This window comes from Carya illinoinensis, chromosome 4, assembly GCF_018687715.1.
Source record: "Carya illinoinensis cultivar Pawnee chromosome 4, C.illinoinensisPawnee_v1, whole genome shotgun sequence".
Lineage (NCBI taxonomy): Eukaryota > Viridiplantae > Streptophyta > Magnoliopsida > Fagales > Juglandaceae > Carya > Carya illinoinensis.
Genome location: NC_056755.1, coordinates 9,271,699 through 9,294,171, shown reverse-complemented (window position 1 = coordinate 9,294,171; position 22,473 = coordinate 9,271,699). Strand labels below are relative to the sequence as shown.

At 33.3% G+C, this 22,473-nt stretch overlaps 2 protein-coding genes across 2 annotated transcripts; one reads left to right on the top strand and one right to left on the bottom strand.

Annotated features, from left to right (window-relative positions):
* Positions 1 to 12,181: 12,181 nt before the first annotated feature.
* On the top strand, positions 12,182 to 15,051 carry LOC122308004. The gene is made up of 2 exons (XM_043121153.1): positions 12,182 to 12,822; positions 14,797 to 15,051. Exons 1-2 carry the CDS (start codon positions 12,339 to 12,341, stop codon positions 14,847 to 14,849), a joined length of 537 nt encoding a protein of 178 aa, XP_042977087.1. The 5' UTR covers positions 12,182 to 12,338; the 3' UTR covers positions 14,850 to 15,051.
* On the bottom strand, positions 14,067 to 21,057 carry LOC122308003. The gene is made up of 7 exons (XM_043121152.1): positions 20,692 to 21,057; positions 18,445 to 18,474; positions 17,377 to 17,469; positions 16,231 to 16,372; positions 15,062 to 15,371; positions 14,873 to 14,927; positions 14,067 to 14,283 (listed from the first exon to the last, which is right to left on the bottom strand). Exons 1-7 carry the CDS (start codon positions 20,830 to 20,832, stop codon positions 14,209 to 14,211), a joined length of 846 nt encoding a protein of 281 aa, XP_042977086.1. The 5' UTR covers positions 20,833 to 21,057; the 3' UTR covers positions 14,067 to 14,208.
* Between the last annotated feature and the right edge of the window lie 1,416 nt (positions 21,058 to 22,473).

Genomic DNA, 22,473 nt, shown 5'->3' with positions numbered 1-22,473 from the left:
TTACAAGTGAATTGTAACTAAAAAATTTGTAAAATGACAAGTTTCAATTGGGATTTAGAGAACATTCATGGAGGAGATGAATAAAATTATTAGATCTAAAATACCATCTCTTAAATACAATTAGTATTTCAGATTCATATTACGGTTTTGTAAGAAATTGTGCATTATTAAAGGAAAAATAAAATGGAACACATAGAAGATCTAACAGAAAATAGAAATACAAATATGAATATTTGTGAAGTATTATTTTATTATGTCGAAGCAAAATTACAGAAATTTGAGGCTTTTTGCCTCAATCTTTAAACGCTCTTGCTCTTCAAAAATCTGCATGCATTTCCTATCTAAAGGAGTAGCCACTCGAAAAGAAGATTTAAGCAAAGATTTTAAATCTCTGTTATCTCGCTTTAGTGCTTCCATCTTCATGTTGGACTCCATAAGAAGTCGCTGAAGGATAGCAATATTCTCGTGGAGTTTGTCAACCCCACCAGTCCTGGATTGTAGTCGCTGAGAATATGCGACAATGGCTGATGAGTATCGGGTACCGAGACTCACAAGCTCGTAGATAAGTTCATTATCTGACTTATTAGTCAGATCATTATTAGATTGCATAATAGCACTTACGAAAGAAGCAGAAACAACTAGTGAACGAGGTGCAGAATACCTCATGTAGTGGTAATGAGAAGATTGCTGAGCCATTGCAAAGTGAAAAAGCAGAAAGAGATTGCAGAGTAAGTGTGACACCCCCAAATTCCGTTTGGGATCGGACGGACATTTGAAGCGTCGAGACATGCAACACAAGGTTACCTGCCCCCGTTCATGACATATAAGATGCAATATTCCTAACATGCATCTAACAATATGCAATATTCGCAGTGGATAAATTTTTTGTCTTTAGCAATACTATGCACCAAATTGAAAATATCTCAAATGCTTAAAACATACTTCATACATAAAAATCCATTGAACAACTAAGATCACAACACTAGTCCAAAATGGTTATGATCCAAAAAGTAGTAGAGATGCAACTCAATCGTACAAGTAGTAATTTACGTTAATTACTATATCAACATTTATGTCGCACCGTCACTTAGTCAACTGTGTCTAGTTGATCAGTTCCTGATTCTCCTTCAGCTCCTGTAACAAGATCTACCATTCGGGGGGAATGGTAGTTGGGACTACCAAAGTGAGATTTGATTACAAATCTCAGTAAGTTAACAAAAAACTTCCACACAAGCTAATGATGCATGAATGTCAGTAAAAGCATAAATGTATAATCAAATTCATAAGAAATTAAAGCATAACTTGGAGTACAACATAGCATAATTGACATAACTTAAATTGAAACATGAACTGAACTTGACTTGCAACTTGACTTAGCATGAACTTGCTCTGAAACTTGAATTAACATGAAAATACATACTCCACAGTTGTTGTGGCCCCATGTATTCTACACAAACTTGACTTAACATGAAAAATACATACTCCACAGTTGTTGTGGCCCCATGTATTCTATACAAACTTGACTTAACATGAAAAATACATACTCCACAGTTGTTGTGGCCCCATGTATTCTATGTGTAAATACATACTCCACAGTTGTTGTGGCTCCAGGCATTCTACACATCACAATGCAGTTAAATACATACTCCACAGTTGTTGTGGCCCCATGTATTCTATGTGTAAATACATACTCCACAGTTGTTGTGGCCCCATGTATTCTACACATCATAATGTACTCAAGATGAAATGTGACTGGAATACGAAAGGACTGAAGTCCTGACGTAACATAACGTGACTTGAACATAACTTAGAATACATGACCAACTTGAGATAGAAACATTTCGTAACATGGCATAACATATAATAGACAACATATTTAACATGACATACTTGCAACAGTGAATATTACATGACTTGACTTACATGTAATGGATGACATACTTAGCATGACGTACTTGTAATGTACAGTAATATATAACAGAATATATTATGTAACAGATAAAAATTGATGACAGAATAAATTCTGTATAATAGACAATTACATGATAACTTGACATGGCATGACACATATGATAACGTACATACATACACTGTAGTTCTTTTACTTAGCACACATACACAGTAGACTGCTAGTAAGTTAAAAGCTAACTTACCTCGATCTCCGCGTTTCTTATAAAACCTCAAGCGCGATCACGAGGATCTGTAATTAGTGATTCTAAAAGTTAGTACTAAATCACTAATAATTTGAAATATGGAAAAATACTAACTTAAAGAGTAAAATTTCCATTTTACTTCCTACATGTAGGAAAATGACCGTTTTACCCATAACTTAAGGATTTTGCATACTAACTCCAAAAGTCACCAAAATTTACATGCCTCATGTAAATTTTATCCTCAACTCAAATATCAATTTAGAAAAATTTAAAACTAATCACAACTATTAAAACTCCATAGGGCCGAAATTCTCATATGTTATTTCTATTGATTTTTGTTTCTAACTTGTTTTGATCAACCTTTTGATCTATGACTTATAAATATGTGATCTTCAAACCAAACCATCACATGGTTTAAAAAGATGTCCTAAAACATATATAAGCTTCTAATTCAAGATCACATGGTTAAAAATTAACCAAAACATAAATTTAGCCAAGAACATCCACACTTTGGCTTATCTGAATATCTCTTTGTATAAAATTTCATATCTTTGAAACTAACATCAAATATCTTCAAAATAATAATATAACATGTATATAAGATGCTTAGGATCCTCCAATAAAATTATCAAAGTCATTAGAATAGGTTTAGACCACCAAAGAGTTAAACTTTCTCAAAATAGAAACTGTTTTTCTTCTTCCAGTTTCTAAGTTTCTAAATCTAAGCAAATATTTCATCAAAACCTTCAATCATGCAAAAATCGTCAACCAATAGTCATATATACATGTTAACAATACTCCATAAAAATTTCGGACCAATATCTATCCATTAGCTTGGTCAAAAACTCCAAACTATAACATATTCTCCAGTTTATCTTCCAGAATGACCTTTTTATAGTTTACACAATATTTGACTGACCAAATGATCTTCAAATGGGGCAAATAAGATATCCATGTAAACTAGACTCAAAAAGGAACAACTTATATGAAGGAGACTTTATGATAAAACACTTACAACAGCTTCGAAATGGGCATGCAAAAGAACTCCTAAAAGCTGTCCGAGAGAGAATGTTTGATATTCTTTTAAAGAAACGTGTAAATGAAGATAAGTTCGTGGGTGATGGCTGGAGATGCTTATGGAAGAGATAAGGGAGATGATAAGGCTGGAGTTGAGAGTTGAGTGTGGTTTTCTCCTACCCAAAATATCTATAAAATATTATCTCAAAATATTCTATCCAATAATATCTATAAAAATCAGCTCAATATATTTTCCAAATGTGGAGTAGACTTGGAAGAGTAAGGTGGCTAAAATCTTTCTATGTGTATTTTAAATCTCTATTCTTAAGATATTTTCCAAATGTGTATTTTGCTTAGGTGTCATGATCTCACACCTTGATTTCCTTCACAATTCCATCTAATGGTTTCTCTTTGTGCCAAGTATCTAATACTATTCATTATGTGTGGTTAAGATCTTGCCAAGTGTCCAAATAAAATATCGCTATCCTAATTTGGACATTTCACACTATGATTTTGAAAACACTGCGTTCAGTACATTTACCGAGGTTACTATTCACTCCAAAAATAAACGTAATAAACTTAGTACTGAAAAATTCTAAATATTTAAATTAAGCCTAGTGGTATAGACTATAATGTATTCTGACACTTTTAACTATCTCAAATAATTAAAATCGCATTTCTAGCACCATAGTGAGTGATAACACTAACTATGTTGACAGGCTAAAATTTATGCGATTAGTCGATTCGTGTAAACTTACAGAGTTTTCACGAGGTTCCTAAAGTCAATAGAAATTCCTTAATTGAATTTCTAGCGGGCTGTTACAGTAAGAATGCAGACTAATTTCAGAAAAGTGAAGAAGATGAGATGCGAAAGAAGATGAACTGAATAATTCTTTTATAGAGAAAATTATGACGACTCATCTCTTGTGAAGTATTTCTCTACAACAGACAAGAGCAATGTAGTATCATAGCTGCGGTGCCTGACATCTACAGAAGAGCAAAGTAGTGTCATAGTTATGCGGCGCCTGACAACTACAGAAGAGCAACGTAGTATCATAGCTGCGGCGCCTGACAACTACAGAAGAGCAACGTAGTATCATAGCTGCGGCGCCTGACAGCTATAGAAGACCTGTAAAAATTCTACGGATCAGAGTTGTCTGGTCTAAAACAAAGGGCCACCGTTTTTGTTGAAAAAAGCAGAGAGAGAGACAGAGGTTAACGGCTTAATTTTGATGAATTCTCTACTAACTATGTCATTTAGAAGAATATTTAAAGTATATCGCTTATGTTTTTCTAAGGCAATCAAGAGCTTACCACTGAAATCGAAGATCTCAGACATGGGTACGGCTGAAAAAATCCAGGAGGTCGAATCCGCACCGTTTTCCACCAAAAAACCCTCCAAAGAAAACAAAAAAGAGAAACCCAAAGAAGACAACGGCCAAAATCTCTTTGTACAGAACTTTAGGCCAGGAGTTCATGAGAGTAACAAAACTACCAAGACATGAAAACCCTATGAGATAGGGCAAAAAAAAGTAGAGAAAAGAAGTGAGAGGAAAGAGAAGGTGAGGAGCGAAATGATAAAAGTCGGGGTGGCTCAATGGGGAATACTTTTATGAGTTTTGTTATATGCAAGCACAGTCGCGTACTAATCTGTGTACCAATACTGATTCATTCATACTTCAAATTTAAATTAACATTGTTTTCAATAAAATCTACTTTTTGATCAATCACATTACATTGGTGTACAGATCAGTACATAATTGTGCTTACAACTATATTTTTCCTACTTTTATTTCGTTAGAGGAATGTGGGAGGTTTGTGTACGTGACAATACACACAAGAGAAACCCACATGCAATATTTTTGTGCTGAGAAGTGGATTCTGTCCCACCAAATGAAAACCAGCCGTCCTTAAAACGGTTTTCGGTTTTTTTTTTTTTTTTGTGAATTACGACTTGTTTGGATGCTCAACTAAGTCTGTCTTCGACCCGTTACATTGTTAGATTAACTGCTTTACTCGCAACACTATGAACAGGATATAACATCATATTTAATACATTATGCTACCCGTTTATTATATTTTCTGAAATTGTCTATCTTTATTTTTTAAAACTAACAAATATAATAGTACTTAACTGTATTTTTTTTAGTTTTTTAATAGTAGTATATTTCCCTCAGAAAAAAAAAAAAAAAAAAAAAAAAAAAAAAAAAAAACAAAGCTCGTGGCCGGAGCAAAACATGTGATCACTTAAATAAGATGGCCTGGGGCATATGAAAAGTCTTATGGTTTTTTGTGGCGTTGGTTCAGTATTTTTTTTTTAGTTATTTACTTTTTTTTAAAATAATAATAATTAAGCCTTAGATTTGATAAATTCAATACGTTTGACACAGACAAAGCCAAAAATACTACTTCAGTATTTTATATTTTAATTGGGTTTTTTTTATTAGTTAATTAATTAATTTCGGAATCACAAAATGTAAAATTGGAATTCAGTGCAAACAGGTGAGACCCACCGATATTAATAAATAATTATTCTCTAAATTATTGCCTGGTCCCCGGCCCCGGCGTCGGCCCCCTTTTTTTTTTCATAGGCTCCAAAAACGTGCGAGAATAGCGTATCATTATTCCAACCCACGCAACATATTCTATGCACAATTGCACACGCATATCCACGTCCCTGTGAAATATTGTGGAGACTTTTGAGTCTTTCTGTTGACTTTTTGGCATGGTGAGGCATCTAAGAAAATGTTTGCTCGTGGATAGAGGTAATGTCGATTAGCCCCACTTTGCACTGTGTAATTAACAATAGATAATATTATGAGGGAGCCTTTCTTTTCTAATGAAGTCTCTCATATCGCTCTCAATAGTATTTCGGTAGGGTTCGGCATGCATGTGCATTTTTGTTGTGAAAAAAAAGTTAAAACCCTACTGTTTAAGTTCAACAAGATATTTAGTAACACAAAATAATAAATTATTTTGTTATATTTTGAGATTATTATATTATAGATATGTGATTATTATAGATTATACATATGGAATTTTTATTTATATATGAGATTTTGTCATCTATATACATATAAAATTATTATACTATAGATTATTAGATTATGAATATGAAAATAAATATGATTATCGCAAGTTATCGAATATTAGAAAAAAAAAATTAAAAATTAAAAAATAATAATATTTTATTATTATAGAGAATGTGATGGTTAATTTAATATAAATTTTAAGAGTTAAGTGATTAGCTAAAAAATAAAAAATTACATATTTTTCAAATTTTAAAAATTAAAATAGTCAATCTAATGCGAATGCTTTGAGAACTTAGAAGATAATCCAGCTACCGTTTTGAATTTGGTTCGTAAATTAAGCCAGCACGTGAAAATGCTTTGAAAGCTCCTTCAAGTTGTTGACACATCTAATAATTATCAGCACCTCTATGTGTCGAATGATACATGCACGTTGGCAGGGAAGATGTAAGAGAGGGAGAATATGCCAAATCATATACCGGAATCAATAACACGTGTACATAAGATGGAAGAGTTTATTTAATTATTGAATAAAGTTAGTATGTCGATCATTTTATCTCTTTATTTCGACTGCTTACGTATTTAATTCTTTTTAATTTATGGTGCAGGTGGGGTGTCGTGCATTGAATCCAAAAGCAATCCTGCAACAAACGATTCGGTTCCAAAGATCAAATCAGGTACTGATTTTTCATGGTTTTTATTAGGATCTGATTATATTAGAAGAAAAAGATTTGAACCATAGTAAGTTGATAATCAAGAACTAACTGTTATTTTGTTCTTTGAATGAACATAGGTCTTTGTCTCCTCAAAACCAAATCCGAGCGAGAGCTCTTAGATGTGTCGGTAGGAGGGAGCTTTCGAGAAAGGGACTTAGCACCAACTTTACCTGTAAACTTTTTTATTCGATAGAGATTAGATGAGCATCATGAAAGTTTTAAAAAATTCACGTAATGGGTTTTCAACTATTCAAACGATGACTTATCCATTGTTCTTATCCGATTCCACCTGTACCGCCAAGAAATAGAATAGTTTTATTCACCATTAATAAGGATCCTTGACGTTTATCCGCTAATTTTCGTTTTGAATTGTGTTAATTTCGTGTTGAGAATTTGTAAATTTGAATTCAAAGCTGTCGATCATTATATAATTCAATTATTTATGGGCTCCATCGTTACAAACGCCCAAAATTATCGAATATAGATTAGAACAAACACTACAAGAAATATGTTATTTAGCCACGATTTTCCTCCCCATGACAACCGCTGGTGGGAAATAGATGGCTTATGCCACAACAAGTCAACAACGAAATGGATATTTTGTTTAGTTTTTTAATAGTAGTATATTTCCTTCAGAAAAAATAAAAAATAAAGCTCGTGGCCGGAGCAAAACATGTGATTACTTAAATAAGATGGCCTGGGGCATATGAAAAGTCTTATGGCTTTTTGTGGCGTTGGTTCAGTATTTATTTTTTTAGTTATTTACTTTTTTTTAAAATAATAATAATTAAGTCTTAGATTTGATAAATTATGATCAAACCCACCTAACTTGTATTGAAAGCCAATCATCTCCACGTATCAATTGTCAAAAAGTTATCCATCCATGACTACTTTTCCAAACGAAACTAAGAAATTGAGAAATGCTATTTTTTTTTTTTTAATTTTTCATCTCGAATCATATCAACTAATAATTGATCATGTATTGTATTTTAAGGGATATATAAATATTATAAGTTAATTACTTAACGATTAATAGGCTTCTAAAAATATATACACCATATATATAAATCAGTATGTTTGGAGATGACATATGTATATAATGGAAGATGGAACTTAATAAATAATTGGGCTTATATATATGTTTAACTATATGCCATTAATTATATTAGATTACCAAATTAGTTCTTTTCATTCTTTATTACTTCTTACTTATAAATAGTTGCTTCAGGTATTGTAGATACTCTTTTAGTTGGAGAAACTTGTGCATCCAATATTGGAAAACGGATTATTCTACCTTCATCTTTTATTGGAGGTCCAAGAGATATGCGGAAGAGATATATGGAAGCAATGACATTAGTTCAACGTTTTGGCAAACCTGATATATTTCTAACCATGACATGTAATCCAAACTGGGAAGAAATCTTAGAACAACTAAATCCACATGAAGAAGTTCAGAACCGCCCTGATTTAATTGCAAGAATCTTTAGAGCAAAATTAGAAGAATTGAAGATTGATCTGTTTAAGCGAGAAATTTTTGGTAAGGTTGCAGCATATGTTTATACCATCGAATATCAAAAAAGAGGTCTACCACATGTTCATTTCTTAATTATACTTCAGAAAGACTGGAGAATTTATGCACCTGAAACTTTTGACGAAATTGTTTTAGCAGAAATACCTAACAAAACGAGAAATTTACATTTATATAAAGTTGTCCTTAGACACATGATGCATGGTCCTTGCGGAATATTAAATCCAACCAATATATGTATGGACAAAGACGGCATCTGTAAGAATCGATACCCCAAAGAATTTACAGCTAATACAACTGTTGAAACTGATTGTTTTCCTTCATACAAACGTTCTAACAATGGAGTCATTGCTAGAATTAGAGGAAAAGATTTAGACAATCGGTGGGTTGTTCCATACAATCCGTATCTTGTTTCCAAATATAATTGTCATATTAACGTTGAGATTTGTTGTACAGTTAAAGCTGTTAAATATCTATACAAGTTTTACCTGTTGGGGATAATTATTATTATTATTTGTCAATAAATAAATAATTAAGCTAGGGTGGCTAGTACTCATTAATTTTGTTGACTTTAGTAACTGTGAATAAGAATTTCTAATGACCAAGTATATAACTTATATATGATGACTTTAATTAGGTTAGTGGTTACCATAGAAAGACTAACTTTTGTTGACTTTTATCTCTACCATTCATATTATATATAGTTGCTTGTAATATATGTTTATTATTAACCAGCTTCTTGTATATGGAGAGGGGGATCGAGATGATCGCTCAGCTACGAAAATTATAGTAAGGAATATCAGATCAATAAATGAAGATAAGAAAATAACACATGGAATGAAAAAATACCATGAAAATGGAACTTATAAAAAGCATAGATCGATATCACATATCAAAATTCTTGAATAAAATATTTTTCAAAATTAATTTGCCATTCAAAGCAAGGATCCACAAAAAAATTATAAGTAGAGATCAGCAAAAAGAGATATATAATATATATATATATATATAAAAGTACTTACAGGTCTTGAAATGAACAATAGAGAGTTTTTTATATATTTAGATCTCTTGATGAGAACAATTCCTGTTTAGACACAAAAGGCATTGTAAGTTTAAATTGTATTATATATATATATACACAGGCAGATTATGTGTAGGCAGATTTTCCTTACCATGAAGAAAGAAATAAAACTAAGGAAATACGTACCTTCTGAAACAAAAACCGAATCAGCAATACGAGACGAAGTGAACACAAATGAGCCATGAAGACCGTTTTAAGGTGCCTATTGTCCTCAATCATCCAGACGTCCTATCACGCTGCAGAACTACTGTTGCATGATGTCTGCTCAATTACTTGACACCATTGTTTTCAAATTAGTCCTAACAATTTAAAAAAATATATAATAGTATAAAATAATAAAAAAAGTAAGGAACCCACAAGAAGGAAGATATGTTTGCTTTGATTACGGAGGACAAGGCGGGACCAACATTGAATAAGGATTTGTCATCTACTTGACAATTCGAATCCACACGTCTAATATCAGTTATCCAGTGCACTATCACTATTGATAAAAAAAATTTTAATATACGTAATCCCTGACATCACTTCGGTGGAAAAAATCATTTAGCTCGATTTTTGCACCAAGTTCAGATGAATTGTTTCTGTATGGGGCTCCACCAATGTTTGGTTAATTATATAAAATTAAAGAAGTACAGTAGTACCAAATGAATCCACTAACCCATGACTCGATATCATTAAGCTTTGTTGATAATTTTTTTTTATGCCCAACGTACCCTTAGTTATATTGCTATGACCCACACAATAATTAACAAAAAGAGGATTATTATAGACTGAATCATCGATCATGTCAAGATTATTTAGTTTTGCACTATGATGACAAGAAATATTATATTAGAATATTATATATATCAATGGTGTTGGCAGCTGGCTAGATGCCTAACAAACAAAATCAAAAGAAACATGCATATATAAGAGAAATACTATTTTGCCGTCTGAAGTCCACCGCTGAAAATTCTTTTAATAATTTTATGAAGGTCTTGTCCTACGGAAATACACAAACATTGATTTTTGCACCAAGTTCAGATGAATTGTTTCTGTATGGGGCTCCACCAATGTTTGGTTAGATGTCGACTTGATCACGACTCTGCTCTAATCATGGATCCACCTACTCCACTCAACTTGCCCACTTTCCATCCAAACCAAATACTATCATATATACAAATCACCGTAATTGTCAAATAAAGCTAAGGGCAAAACTGGAAATAAAAATGTTAGACGAAAAAGACTGTAGCTCAAGCTATTGGCACTTATTAATATTAAGATATGCTAAAATCCAACGCAATATCTACTAAAAATGAATATTATTTAGAGAAGTATTAAGTATACATAGAAATTTTACAGAAAAATGTTTATATAATAACTTATTTTAATACAATACTTTATATATTTTTTACAATAATTTTTTTTTTATAAAATAATATATCAAATCTGTAATTTTGTTCGTGTAAAATTTGTGTATAGACCAAATATTTTTCTATTGTCCATGGGAGGGAAATACCCAACCTCATCACGAGTGGCCCTAAGCCCAACTCTGAGCATTGGTCTCATCCTCCTGGACTCTGGACCTGTCTAAAGGATCAGGCCTTTGTAAGTCGTGCCATAAAAATGAGAGTATGTGAGGAGGGGATTTACTTTCCCACTTGGGCAGTGTGGGATTTGGTTTCCCTTGGAGTCCAAACTAGCCACTAGAAGGTCTAGTATCGAGCTGATGAAGAGATGAGAACTTGGTTGGGCCCAAGAAGGCCCGTCAGATATAGTGATTGGTCATGTCACCTACTCAGACCACTGCCTAAATTGCCAGTCAATAAACACATTGCACTAAATGATCTGGGAAGCCAACATGCAATGACAAAACTCAAAGCGGGGCCACCTTTGTGGCTAGGGTAGTGCACGCGCCTCCCCACCCCTTTACCTGTCACAATGAACATACTGGAGACCCATGCGTAATGTTGCAAGGTGACAATTGACATGACAAAAGGGAAACCTATTGCTAGTACAATGTCCCGAACGCCTTTGCACAATCCGCTAGCAGTGGGCAGAGACCACGACGACCAGGTATATAAACACCCTTAGGCTCAAGTAGAACTCTCTTAACTCTTAACATTAAAGCTATCTATAGACATGCAAAGAAAATTAACTTTGACATCCAAGGTTTTTCTGAAGACCCCAAATCCACTTTCTTTGTGTGTGCGCAAGAGAAAAACTCAGCCCTAGTGGGAGAAATGAGAATCTTGTTCAAGCATATAAAATACAACGTTAATAGTCTATATATCATACAGTTATATATATTTCCATATAAAAGATATTATTACATCTAGCCTCGTTTGTTTTTTAAAATAAGATGAGATAAGTTGACACTAAAATTAAAAGTTAAATAAAATATTATTAGAATATATTATTTTAATATTTTTATATTGAGATTTAAAAAAATTAAATTATTTATCTTATTTTATATAAAAATTATAATAATTAAATAAAATAAAATGAAATGGAATGGAAAGTTTTATAAAATTTGATTTAATTTTGCTCATAAAAAAGTTCATCAAAACTCTTGTACCGAATAAATAATAAAGAACCTCCGATTAACAGGGTTCTGTCGTTTTACGGCCATCAACAATCGCCACAGTGCCCGCATAAATAAAAAAGCTGTCTTTTCACTTCTTGTAAAGTTGGAAATTCCTTAGACGTAGAACAGGTAGAGGGAGTCAAAGTTGTCAAACTCCGTTCTTGTCACTGTAAAGTCTGAAGAAAACCTCTCCCTCTCCAAACCATCTCTCTCTCTCTCTCTCTCTCTCTCTCTCGTCTGTGTCATCAATGGCGGAATACGAATCGTACCACGAAACCCACCACCATCCTCAAACAATCCCGAAAGAGACAGCCCTCCAGGCCATAAACACCATAGTCCAGCTCCATTTCGAGAAGACCCTGGAGAAGAAGCGCTCCATAGACCTCCAAAAGAAGGAGCTCCACAAGCTCTTCCAACTCTTCTTCATCTTCTTGGGTCTCGTCTTCCTTGCACAGGCTCAGTCCTCTCGCCTACAGTGCCGCCATTGCTGGATCCCCATCACCTTACTCTCCCTCTCCCACCTCATCTTCTACGTCTCCGTGGCCCAGACCCTGAAGTGCATCAACGGGTTCAAGTACCAGAGGCGCTGCCACAAGCTCACTCTTGGAACGGCCACCGAGAGGCTCAGGGAGATGAAGGTGAAAATGAGTGCCACTGGGGGCGAGCAGTTCGATGGGGCTTGTGACGGTGACTTTGAGATTCATTACCAGGAGCCTCCGGAGAGTTACTTTGGTAAGTTTAAGAGGAACTGGGCTTTGCATTTTGGGTTCTTGATGTTGATCTATGGTTTAATGGTATCATCCTCTGTTGTCCTACTTTGTTTTTAGCTGTTTTCTTTTTCGTGTCTTTAGTAAATCTCTGAGATTGGATTGGATTTCAGTTTCAATGCTACTTCATTTTCTTAGCAGATGGGTTTGACTGAATCTATTGGCTACCTGTGTAAGGATTTTATCAAGAACAGAAATTTGATTGAATCAGCTGCATAAATTCAAGTTTCTTTAACTGGAAAACTATTTGATAGTGAGTTGATAGTTGATTGGTTGGCTTATGAATCATAAAGGAGATTGATGCTTCCTTTCTTGCGGAAAATCTCGCGTGTTTTTTTTTTTTTTTTAATGTTATTGTTGGAAATATACTTTGGAAATTGAATAACTCGTCTGCTGCAAAGAGCCAAAAGGGTTACAAAAAAACAACAAATATATCAGAATCTCGAATTTTGGAAGCATCTTTTTATTTATTTATTTATTTTGTGGATTCAACTGAATTATATTTTAGATTATTTTTTAAGAAAAACTATGTTTATTTGTTTTTTGTTTTTGTTTAAAGATAGCTGCTATGTATTATTTACGAGTGCGTTGCAAATATGCGTAATCTTGATAGTGGTAAAGACGTCTTGATGGTTCGCTTCTTCCATATTTAAGGTTTGGATTACCTTAGGCGCAAATAATTCTTATGAGCTATTGGAAGATTTTTATTTTTTATTTTTTTCCTTTCTTTCTTAAAAAACTCCTATGCATACAAAAATTACTCGTGCCAATAAATTCTATATATATATATATATATATGCGTACGGTTTGTTTCGAGTCTATATACCGTTGCCATCACTGGCCATGACAAAGGAATCTTCCTACAATCTCTCTCTCTCTCTCTCTCTCTGTGGTTTTCAAGCTTCGTATTATTTACATATTTCTTCGCAGAAATTGGAGACCGTTAATAGCAAAGGGTATAATGAGTTTTAAATGAGGCCAAGAGTATGAGAATTATTGTCTAATTTAGGAAAAAGAAAATGGAATTATAAACTACGAGAAGGGATGAGAAATAGGCCATGGGTTGGTCTGAAATCTGGGATTGTTTTCAAAGAACAACTACAGCCAATGGTTGGGGTACACTAAATCCAAATGCAAAGGCTATAACCTAAGCTGATCCAGCGTTAAACTGTAATTCGATGCTTTTGGTTTATGAACTTGAGAACTCAATTTCAAGAGGAGACATTATTGAGAATAATCATATAATTCAATGTGATTAAAAAAAGAAGAAGAAAATCATACACCTCCCCCCCTCCATACGAAAAGCTAACCTGTAAGGGAATTGAATACATTTGAACCAAAACCCCACAAACTAAGCTGGGGAGAGGGCACTACACAGCGACCTGTAAGCACTAGCGCACAGTTTGAATTTCTCTTCAGCGATTGCCTGCAATCATTCAAAGCTCTCTTGTAAGACTTCTCAAACCAAATCATTTAAAACAAAAACCGATAAATAAAAGGATAAATGGCCATTATATGCCTCAATTATATAAGTTTAATGGAAGATTAAGTTTTGAGATCAGTTATAATAAATAGAAATCAACAGCATTAAAAATGAGAACAAAAAATAAAAATCTGCTTTGAGAACAAAAGTTTTACAAAATGGGCCTCAATAAATCTTACATTTCAGCAGTTACATGTCCACACCAGAAATTGGGTCTTATCCATTTAATTGAGGGAAAATTGTAAATCTGGGTTCTTAGTGCAATTTCATGGACGTAGGTACTGGCCCACATACATTGCAAATACCCAATCCTTGCCAGCCCCATTCCCCCCAAAAAATAAAATCCCTTGGTTTAAGGTGGGACTTGATGCCAAGAATTTAGGATGCCACCAAGATATTTAATCAGTAAAGATGGCTGGCATCTTCTAAGACTCGACGCTTAATTTTTTATCACAGGACATCCAAGAAACTTTAGTAGCAGATTGGGCGGAGAGATCAGAGAAGCCTAAGGTGGCAGGACATCTTTACTGACCTGTGAAGGACCTTGATGCTTGTCAGGATGCCACTTCAAAGCTGACAAACGGAAGCTGAAAGAAAGTGCCAAACATAAGGTGGCAGTCAAGAAGTTAGCAAGATAAATGTATATTGTATAGATGTATATGTGCTATGTATGTATGTATGTAATATATCGAAAAGTACTTAAACGCCCTAGATCACTCACGCGTTTTTAACATCTTCAATCTTTAAATGGCCTGTTGGAGGCAGACCAAGAATAGTTCTGTCGGTACGCGATCCTACAGAGCATGAATCGTCATCAGACTCAGCATCACCCAGGGTTTCCCATCTTCTAGTTCTACTGTTTTTCCAACTTGAAGGCTCTCTCCACTCGAATCCAGATGTTGAATTCTGGAAAGAAGATTCCTGCCGTGAGTTAAATGACCAAGTATACCATCTGTTTCCAAATGTTGCTCTAAAGATTGGCTCAGGATCCTCATCGAAGTCCTCAGAGAACCTCTTTTGTCTCAACTTACCTGAAAATGTTGTAAAAAGGAAGCATGAAGTCTGTCAAGAGCATTACAGATAACAAAATCATGACAGTTTCCAACCATTAAGCACCCTGAGCTTTTTCATCTTAAAATATTCTATATTTTGACATTAAGACAACTTTCAGCTCAAGACAAGATATCCTTTACATCCCTCACTTCGTTAGTGATTCTTTAACTCCTGCAATAACCACATCATCTTTAGTATTGACTACAAAGTATTAGGCTTTCAACCTCAACCATGACTTTATCCAACTTCGCATGCCATACATGCATAACAGTGACTTCTACTGAATTTGTAAATATATGTTGAGGATTATTTTGCCACTTTGCCGTATGTGCTGGGATGCGGATAAAGAAATCTAGGAAATGTAAGCCTTGTTTGGTTTACACAAATTTCCAAAATTTTTCAAAAACAAAAAAACTTCAATACAAACATCTTTCAATCTTTTAAAAAAAATTATATTTCAACTTTCATTAAATCATTTGCCTATATTTAGTGAAAAGTCAAAAGCACAAAAACCAAAACCACTTTTACAAAAACTTATATTCAAACAACTTTTCAACTCTACCCATCCACTTTCAGAAATCCCAATACAAAACATATTTCACAAAAATTATTCAAGTTTTTCTCTCTTTGCCTTCACAATATAATAAAAAGCATATCTCATTATTTTTCAAAAAACAAATCTCAAACATTCTCAAAATTCCATTAACCAAACACACACCAAGTATTTCAAGCAAAAACTCAAGAAAAGGCAAATTGATCAAAACAAACTAATTATGGAACAAAAAAGAAACGAAATAAAAGGGAACTAATGTATGAGATAGGGGTAAAAAAGCTCACGTTTAAGTTTCTGGTTGTGGATTTTGTCAGCACGGTGAGCAGAAGACTTTGATCGACCTCTCTTATCAGAGCTATATGGATGACCCTCCTGCTTTGCAAACCATTGCGTTCCCATTTGAACTCTCAACATCCTCTCTTCATCCTAGGTAAAATATTCAGGCAAAGCTTGGGTCAATTCCCAAAAAAGCTCACCCACGATTTTGACAAGAAAGACATAGAATTAGAGAAAAAAATCATTAGAAGCTTGTAGGCAAAGATCCTGCCTCGTGAAGGTAGTAGATAAGCATTATTTAGCTGATGAAGACAAAACATTTTATTTAAGATTATGAAACAGTGAAAGGTTTGTTTAGAAACTTTTTTTGATCGGTTAAAGAAAGTGTTTAAAATTTTTTTGTAGCTAGGGCCTCATTATGCTTTACATAGCATGTATACTTTAAAATCCTAGTCATAAGAGAAAGGCCATTGCAATAATTAAAAGAATCACCCTAGAATAGAAACATTACGTGAAATTGCTGCCATCACTTTTGGGATGCTAGCTAACTTTTTCAGTGGCCGAATGCAAACAATGGAGCCAGTGGGTGGTTTTCCTTCGCAAATCAAGCACGGGATGTCCTACTGATTGATTCCAGTTTCAGTGGCCCAATGCAAACAATGGAGCCAATGGGTGCATAAGCCTCCAATACATTGTTTCAATTTTCAAACAATGGCAATGAACAAGCTGAAAGTCTTGACATGGTCAAGAGAGTTCCATGACTTCTGTTTCTAGTTGAGAAAGCTCAAACTAAATTCATGACACAGCTTGTGCCCCATGCCTCTTTTAATATATTTTTGTTACGTACATATGGAAAAGAAAAGGCACAAATACATTAGTAATGCATCTTGCTTTGCCTAATGAGCCAATCATGCCGCTTATTACCAAGATCAAATTTGAGTGATAACTGAAACCCAAAGACTATAATACTCCCAATCAAATTAGATAACCACATTGAATACACATTCTAAATGTAACTTCCAAATGAATTAGGTTCAACAAGCAAAAATTGCACACAACCATTACACAAACATATGTGCATATATCTTCCATTGCTTATGCCATGTTATAATAATATGATATTTCATCAAGCATTCAGGATAAAGAAAGTGTACCTGGACCTTTGAGGACCCACTTTTAAAGAGGAGGTCTTTTAGAGCTCTCTTTGTGTCAGCACGCCTTTGACGTACTGCATATCTGATTTGACTCTGATTGAATATACTTAGTGTGAGAAGCTTGGAATCCAGAAAAGCACATATATTTAAAAATAAATAAATACTAATAATAATAAGAGAAAACCAAAGGAAGTGGTGGAAGCAATAAATTGATTTAAGATTACATTTGTAGCTCTCACAAAGAAAAGATAAATTTTTTCCGTCTATAAGGATGGAAACTAACACTGGCAACTGAAATTGACATAAAAGCTGAGTAATACACACTTGCTATTTCCGTCTATAAGTGATTAGCATTCAGCACCTTCGAATTTATATAGATTCAGTTTTACAGCCAACTCGAGTGATGAAGGTCTCATGAATATCTATGCAGCACCAGATAGCTATAACAGTCAACTTACAAGGTTTACTTTTAAATGTAGGATTTCTGGTCAATGCAGTCAACTTACAATATTCTCCATTAACCTTTTGCTACTAACTGAAAATGACAAAGATCTATTTCGTTCCAAGTCAAGATGGAGCATGCGCTTGATGACTATGGTGATAAGTCAATGCAGAGAGTAAGAGGCTGGTTTAGTTTTCTTAATTTTACAAGTCAGGGTATTTTTGCAATTTTCAGATTTCTACCTAGAGCGGTCATTTTCATCCATAGGAATTACCATGCAATTAAGTTTTAAATTTATTCATAAAAAAAAAATTAGATTTAAAAGTTCTTTACTTTGGTGTTAATAGTTAAGTCAAATTCATATTAGGGTTGAATGTTAGCTGCATACATGTATATGGACACACAGTTCCTTCTTTTGATAGGTAAACCAACTCACGCACATATCAGGTCTTAGATTGAATAAATCCGTAATATAAAAGCTTTCTAATAAAAGCTAAATAAATAGCAAAATAACACAAAAAAGAAACAAGCCTATCTATAAAGAAATGGCCATTGTACCATGCCAAGTTCATCTGGTCTATTCAGTAACAGGTAAAATTCAACTTAATAAATACAGACTTGCTTACCTTAGTAGGTTCCTGGCTTCCGTTTATACCCTGCAAAAGTAATTTTCCTATCAATTCTTTAAAAATTGTGAAAATAAATTTATTGATATCTAAGATATGTAAGTATGGGTGTGCAAGTGAGTGTGTACATACTACATATGTAAGTATACGGTGCGCATGGGTGTACACTGTGAGTGTGTTCACCATTAATCAATTACCGACAGCTGATAGCGGCAAACATTTAAAAAAAAAAAAGTTTGAAGGATGACTGAGCTCCTCTCCAATTAGTTTTAATACAGGACAACTATTATATTTGGTATGTGCTTGGGAAGATATCAAATGGATAAAAAATAAGAGAATCTAGGAACTAAATGAATGCCAAAACTAATCTGTTTTACATGTATTGAACTACATTCGTGTTGAATATCTAAGAAATGCCAAAAGCAAATCTCTTTCTGACATCTAGGCCAATCATGAAACCATTCCGCTAAATTAAGCTTAAAATGTGATGAAATTGAGAAACCAAATAACACATCCAAACCAGAAAAAAGAAACTAAGCCTGATATTTTGTCAATACTTAGGCATGAGGCAAGACTAAAAAAAATGGAGGCAAATAGCCTTATAATGGATCTTCCCCAATGTCTTCTTCAGTTAAATCTAGCGAGAGAAACTTTCTGTGATTGGCTTTCCGAGGAGAGGGGGAGGTGGTCAGTTCTTCCCATCCTTTCCTCCCCCCTTTCCCTTCTTCTTCCCCTTACTCTTTCCTCTTTCTCCTCTTCCACTTCTTCCCTTTTTCCCTAGGATGGTTGAAGCTATATCTGCACTTTTTTTTTGTGTCCATGCCGCACACACCCCACCACCGTTTTCTCCACCTTTTGTTCTGCCATGCATGCACCACCTCATTTTGCGACAGTGAAGCTTATTTCATCGAAACGTGGGATTCGTCTTCTCTTTTTTTGAAAGCTAACATTGGTTTGTGCTCCCATGTCCAAGGAAGTGGGAGCGGTGATCTTCAACGACTACCTCAACACAATCAATAGTGGCACACAACTCCTGTTTCGATATCCTACTGCAGCAAAGAAACTGCCTCAGCAACCACCTTCAAATATAGGGACCAAACAAGCTCGTTTGACTCCATTTCCCAAATTCTTTTCTTTTCTTTAATATAATAATTATTACACTGATTTGTTAGGGCCAAATTTTTAAATTTCGTACCATACCGGCTGGTACGGCCTGTATTTTTTGAACCAGAATAGTGACCAGTACAAAAAATGCATCTGTTTCATACTGGGTCAAATACCGGCCAGTTTTCGGCGTACCAGCCAAAATTAGTGAGTTTTTATAATTAATGTAAAAATTCTGATTTTTTCTTAATTTTCACTCAAATTCTCACATTTGAAGACTATTTTTTTAACTTTTTTTTAATTCCCTTTTCTCGAGAGTTAAAAATAAAATCTCTACTCTCATTTTTGTGATAAAGATGATTGATTATTTTTTTAAATAGTTGGATTGAGAACTTAGAAGTATTATTGAGTTTTATAAATATGTGAACTTTTTAAAACTTGCATTGATATTATTTTGAAATATAATTTATACATTTATAAATAATTTATTATATATAGACCGTCCAAAAACAGTACCGGTACCGAAATATTTCATTCCAGCGCCTTAACCAAAACGGCTGCCAAAACAGTATTCAAAAGTTTGGTTAGGGCCCCATCCCTTTCTTTTGAATATTCATTTTTATTTGTAATGTTATGTTGGTTTAAAAAATCAATAACCTTATAATGGAAGCTCGAGGACGAATTTTGATACCATATGCCAATAACAAGATTATAATTGGATCTTGTTTTCAAAAATAAAGGAAGTGCTTCCAAAATGCCAATGAACGATCCCAAAAAAGGTTTGTACTGCCAATTGATTTATGTGTAATAACTCAGCACTTTAAAGAATTTATTCGATAAGAGCTTTGCACTATAAAAAAGCCAGGAGCGTACGCCATCTAAACTCCTAGCATTATAAATAAAATTTCTTACTCGATATACTATGGAAATGGATCCACTTCGTATGCAAAAAATTCAAATGCAAAGCAGAATTGCATGTCGGAAAACATAAGAATAAACAGAACAACTCATATGCATACAAAATACAAAATTTCACTATATGGATAATGGATAATACGAAAAACAGCATTACACAATCAAAAAACACCCAAAGAAATAAAGCTTTTGAAACGGAATATGAAGAGAGAGAAACGATAAACTCACAGACTTCCACTTGTTCTTCCACTTCTGACATGAAGTGGGTGTTGAATGAAACGAAGCAAAATGGGGTTCCAGTGAAGTTGATGAAATCAAAGAAATTTTTATCATGGAAAAGTTCCGCCATCTGGGTATCTGAAATTGCATGTCGGTCAAAATTGAAGAAAAGCACTTGCTAAGAACCAATGTTTTTTCTATTACGCTCTGGTCAAAGAACTTGCTAGCCTATTTTCACGCAGAAGGAAGCGCTGATCCTCAAGCAAACGAATTGTTACGCTATTTTCAGGCTACCCTTCGGTGCCTTGCTTGAGGTATCTGGGAAAAGCTCTGCTCCCTGCGTCCCTGGCCCTTTCACTTCTATTTTTTTGTTTTCTTTCTCGGTGCTGGGTCTCTCACCACAGTTCAGAGACTATTGGGCCTGGGCTTAGAATGGGCAAAGAGCCCAGTCGCCCACCACAATCTCTCTGTTTGAACATTTTTAACCCCTTATTCTAAATAATAAAAATTTAGATATAAGAGATTATGCATATCAATATCTATATTTATATATAATTAATTAAAAAAATAAATTTTATTAAAATTAATATTAATTTAAATTTTAAATATGAATATATCAGTATTGGTATACAGATTAGTATATGAATTCACTTGTACATAATAAAACTTTTCTAAATGTTATAATTTTTAATAACACTATTTTACCTCATTTGTTTTCACAAAACTTCTTTACTCATCTCGTCTCATTTAATTATTATAAATTTTTTAAATTTATAAACAAAATAAAATAAAAAATTCAATTTTTTCAAATTTTAAGACAAAATTAATATTAAAAAAAATATTCTAACAATATTTTATTCAATTTTCTTTACAACTCAACTAGTATCATTTCATCACATCTGGAAAAGAAAAATTAGGCTTAATCACTTTATAGGTTAATCACTAATACAAAAATTTATTTACAATATTATACATAAGCCAATATGATTAGAGATGATAAAATTTAAAAACAAAGACCAATAAATCAGTTAGACAAATATGATAACCAAGGTTATAATTGTTCTCATATTTCACTTTGCGTCCCCATTCCACTCACAGTGCAAATATTGCTAGCACGGCAGATATTGATTTATTCAAGTTTAGGTTCGTAAATTTAAATATTTTTAATCCAATATATCGACAATATGGATGGTATATCCGTGACACCATTTATCAAATGGCCATTGCATTAATTAGGTTGATAGAACTTATAATAACCAAAGGGAATAATGCTGGAGCATGAGAACACTCTTGATGGATTAGCCAAAGGGTTATCTAAAGGATATTTTTCTTTTTATAAATGTGAGATGAATTTAGTTTTGGGTATGTAAGTCCCCACATTAGAAAATTTATTTTTTCATTATACAAATAATAAAATAATATGAGATAAATTTGATTTTAATTATTCCATTTTCATCAAATTTTCACATTAGATTATCAATTTATTTATTATATAATAATAAAATAATATTAATTTAAAAAAATATTTTAATTTTTTTAATTATTAATTTATTTAATTTTATCATATTTTACCATTCTATCTATTATTAATTTAAAAAAGACGATATGCATCTTGGATTATTTTGCTATAAATGCCATATATTTTTGCTATAATATATATATATATATATATATATATTTTTCAACTTAAAAAAAAAAAAAAAAGAAAAAAAAAAAGGAAAAGCAAGGTGCTTGCATATTTCGCAGCCAAAAAAAAGACAGCAAAAGTACTCTGCATTATTCAATGAAAAA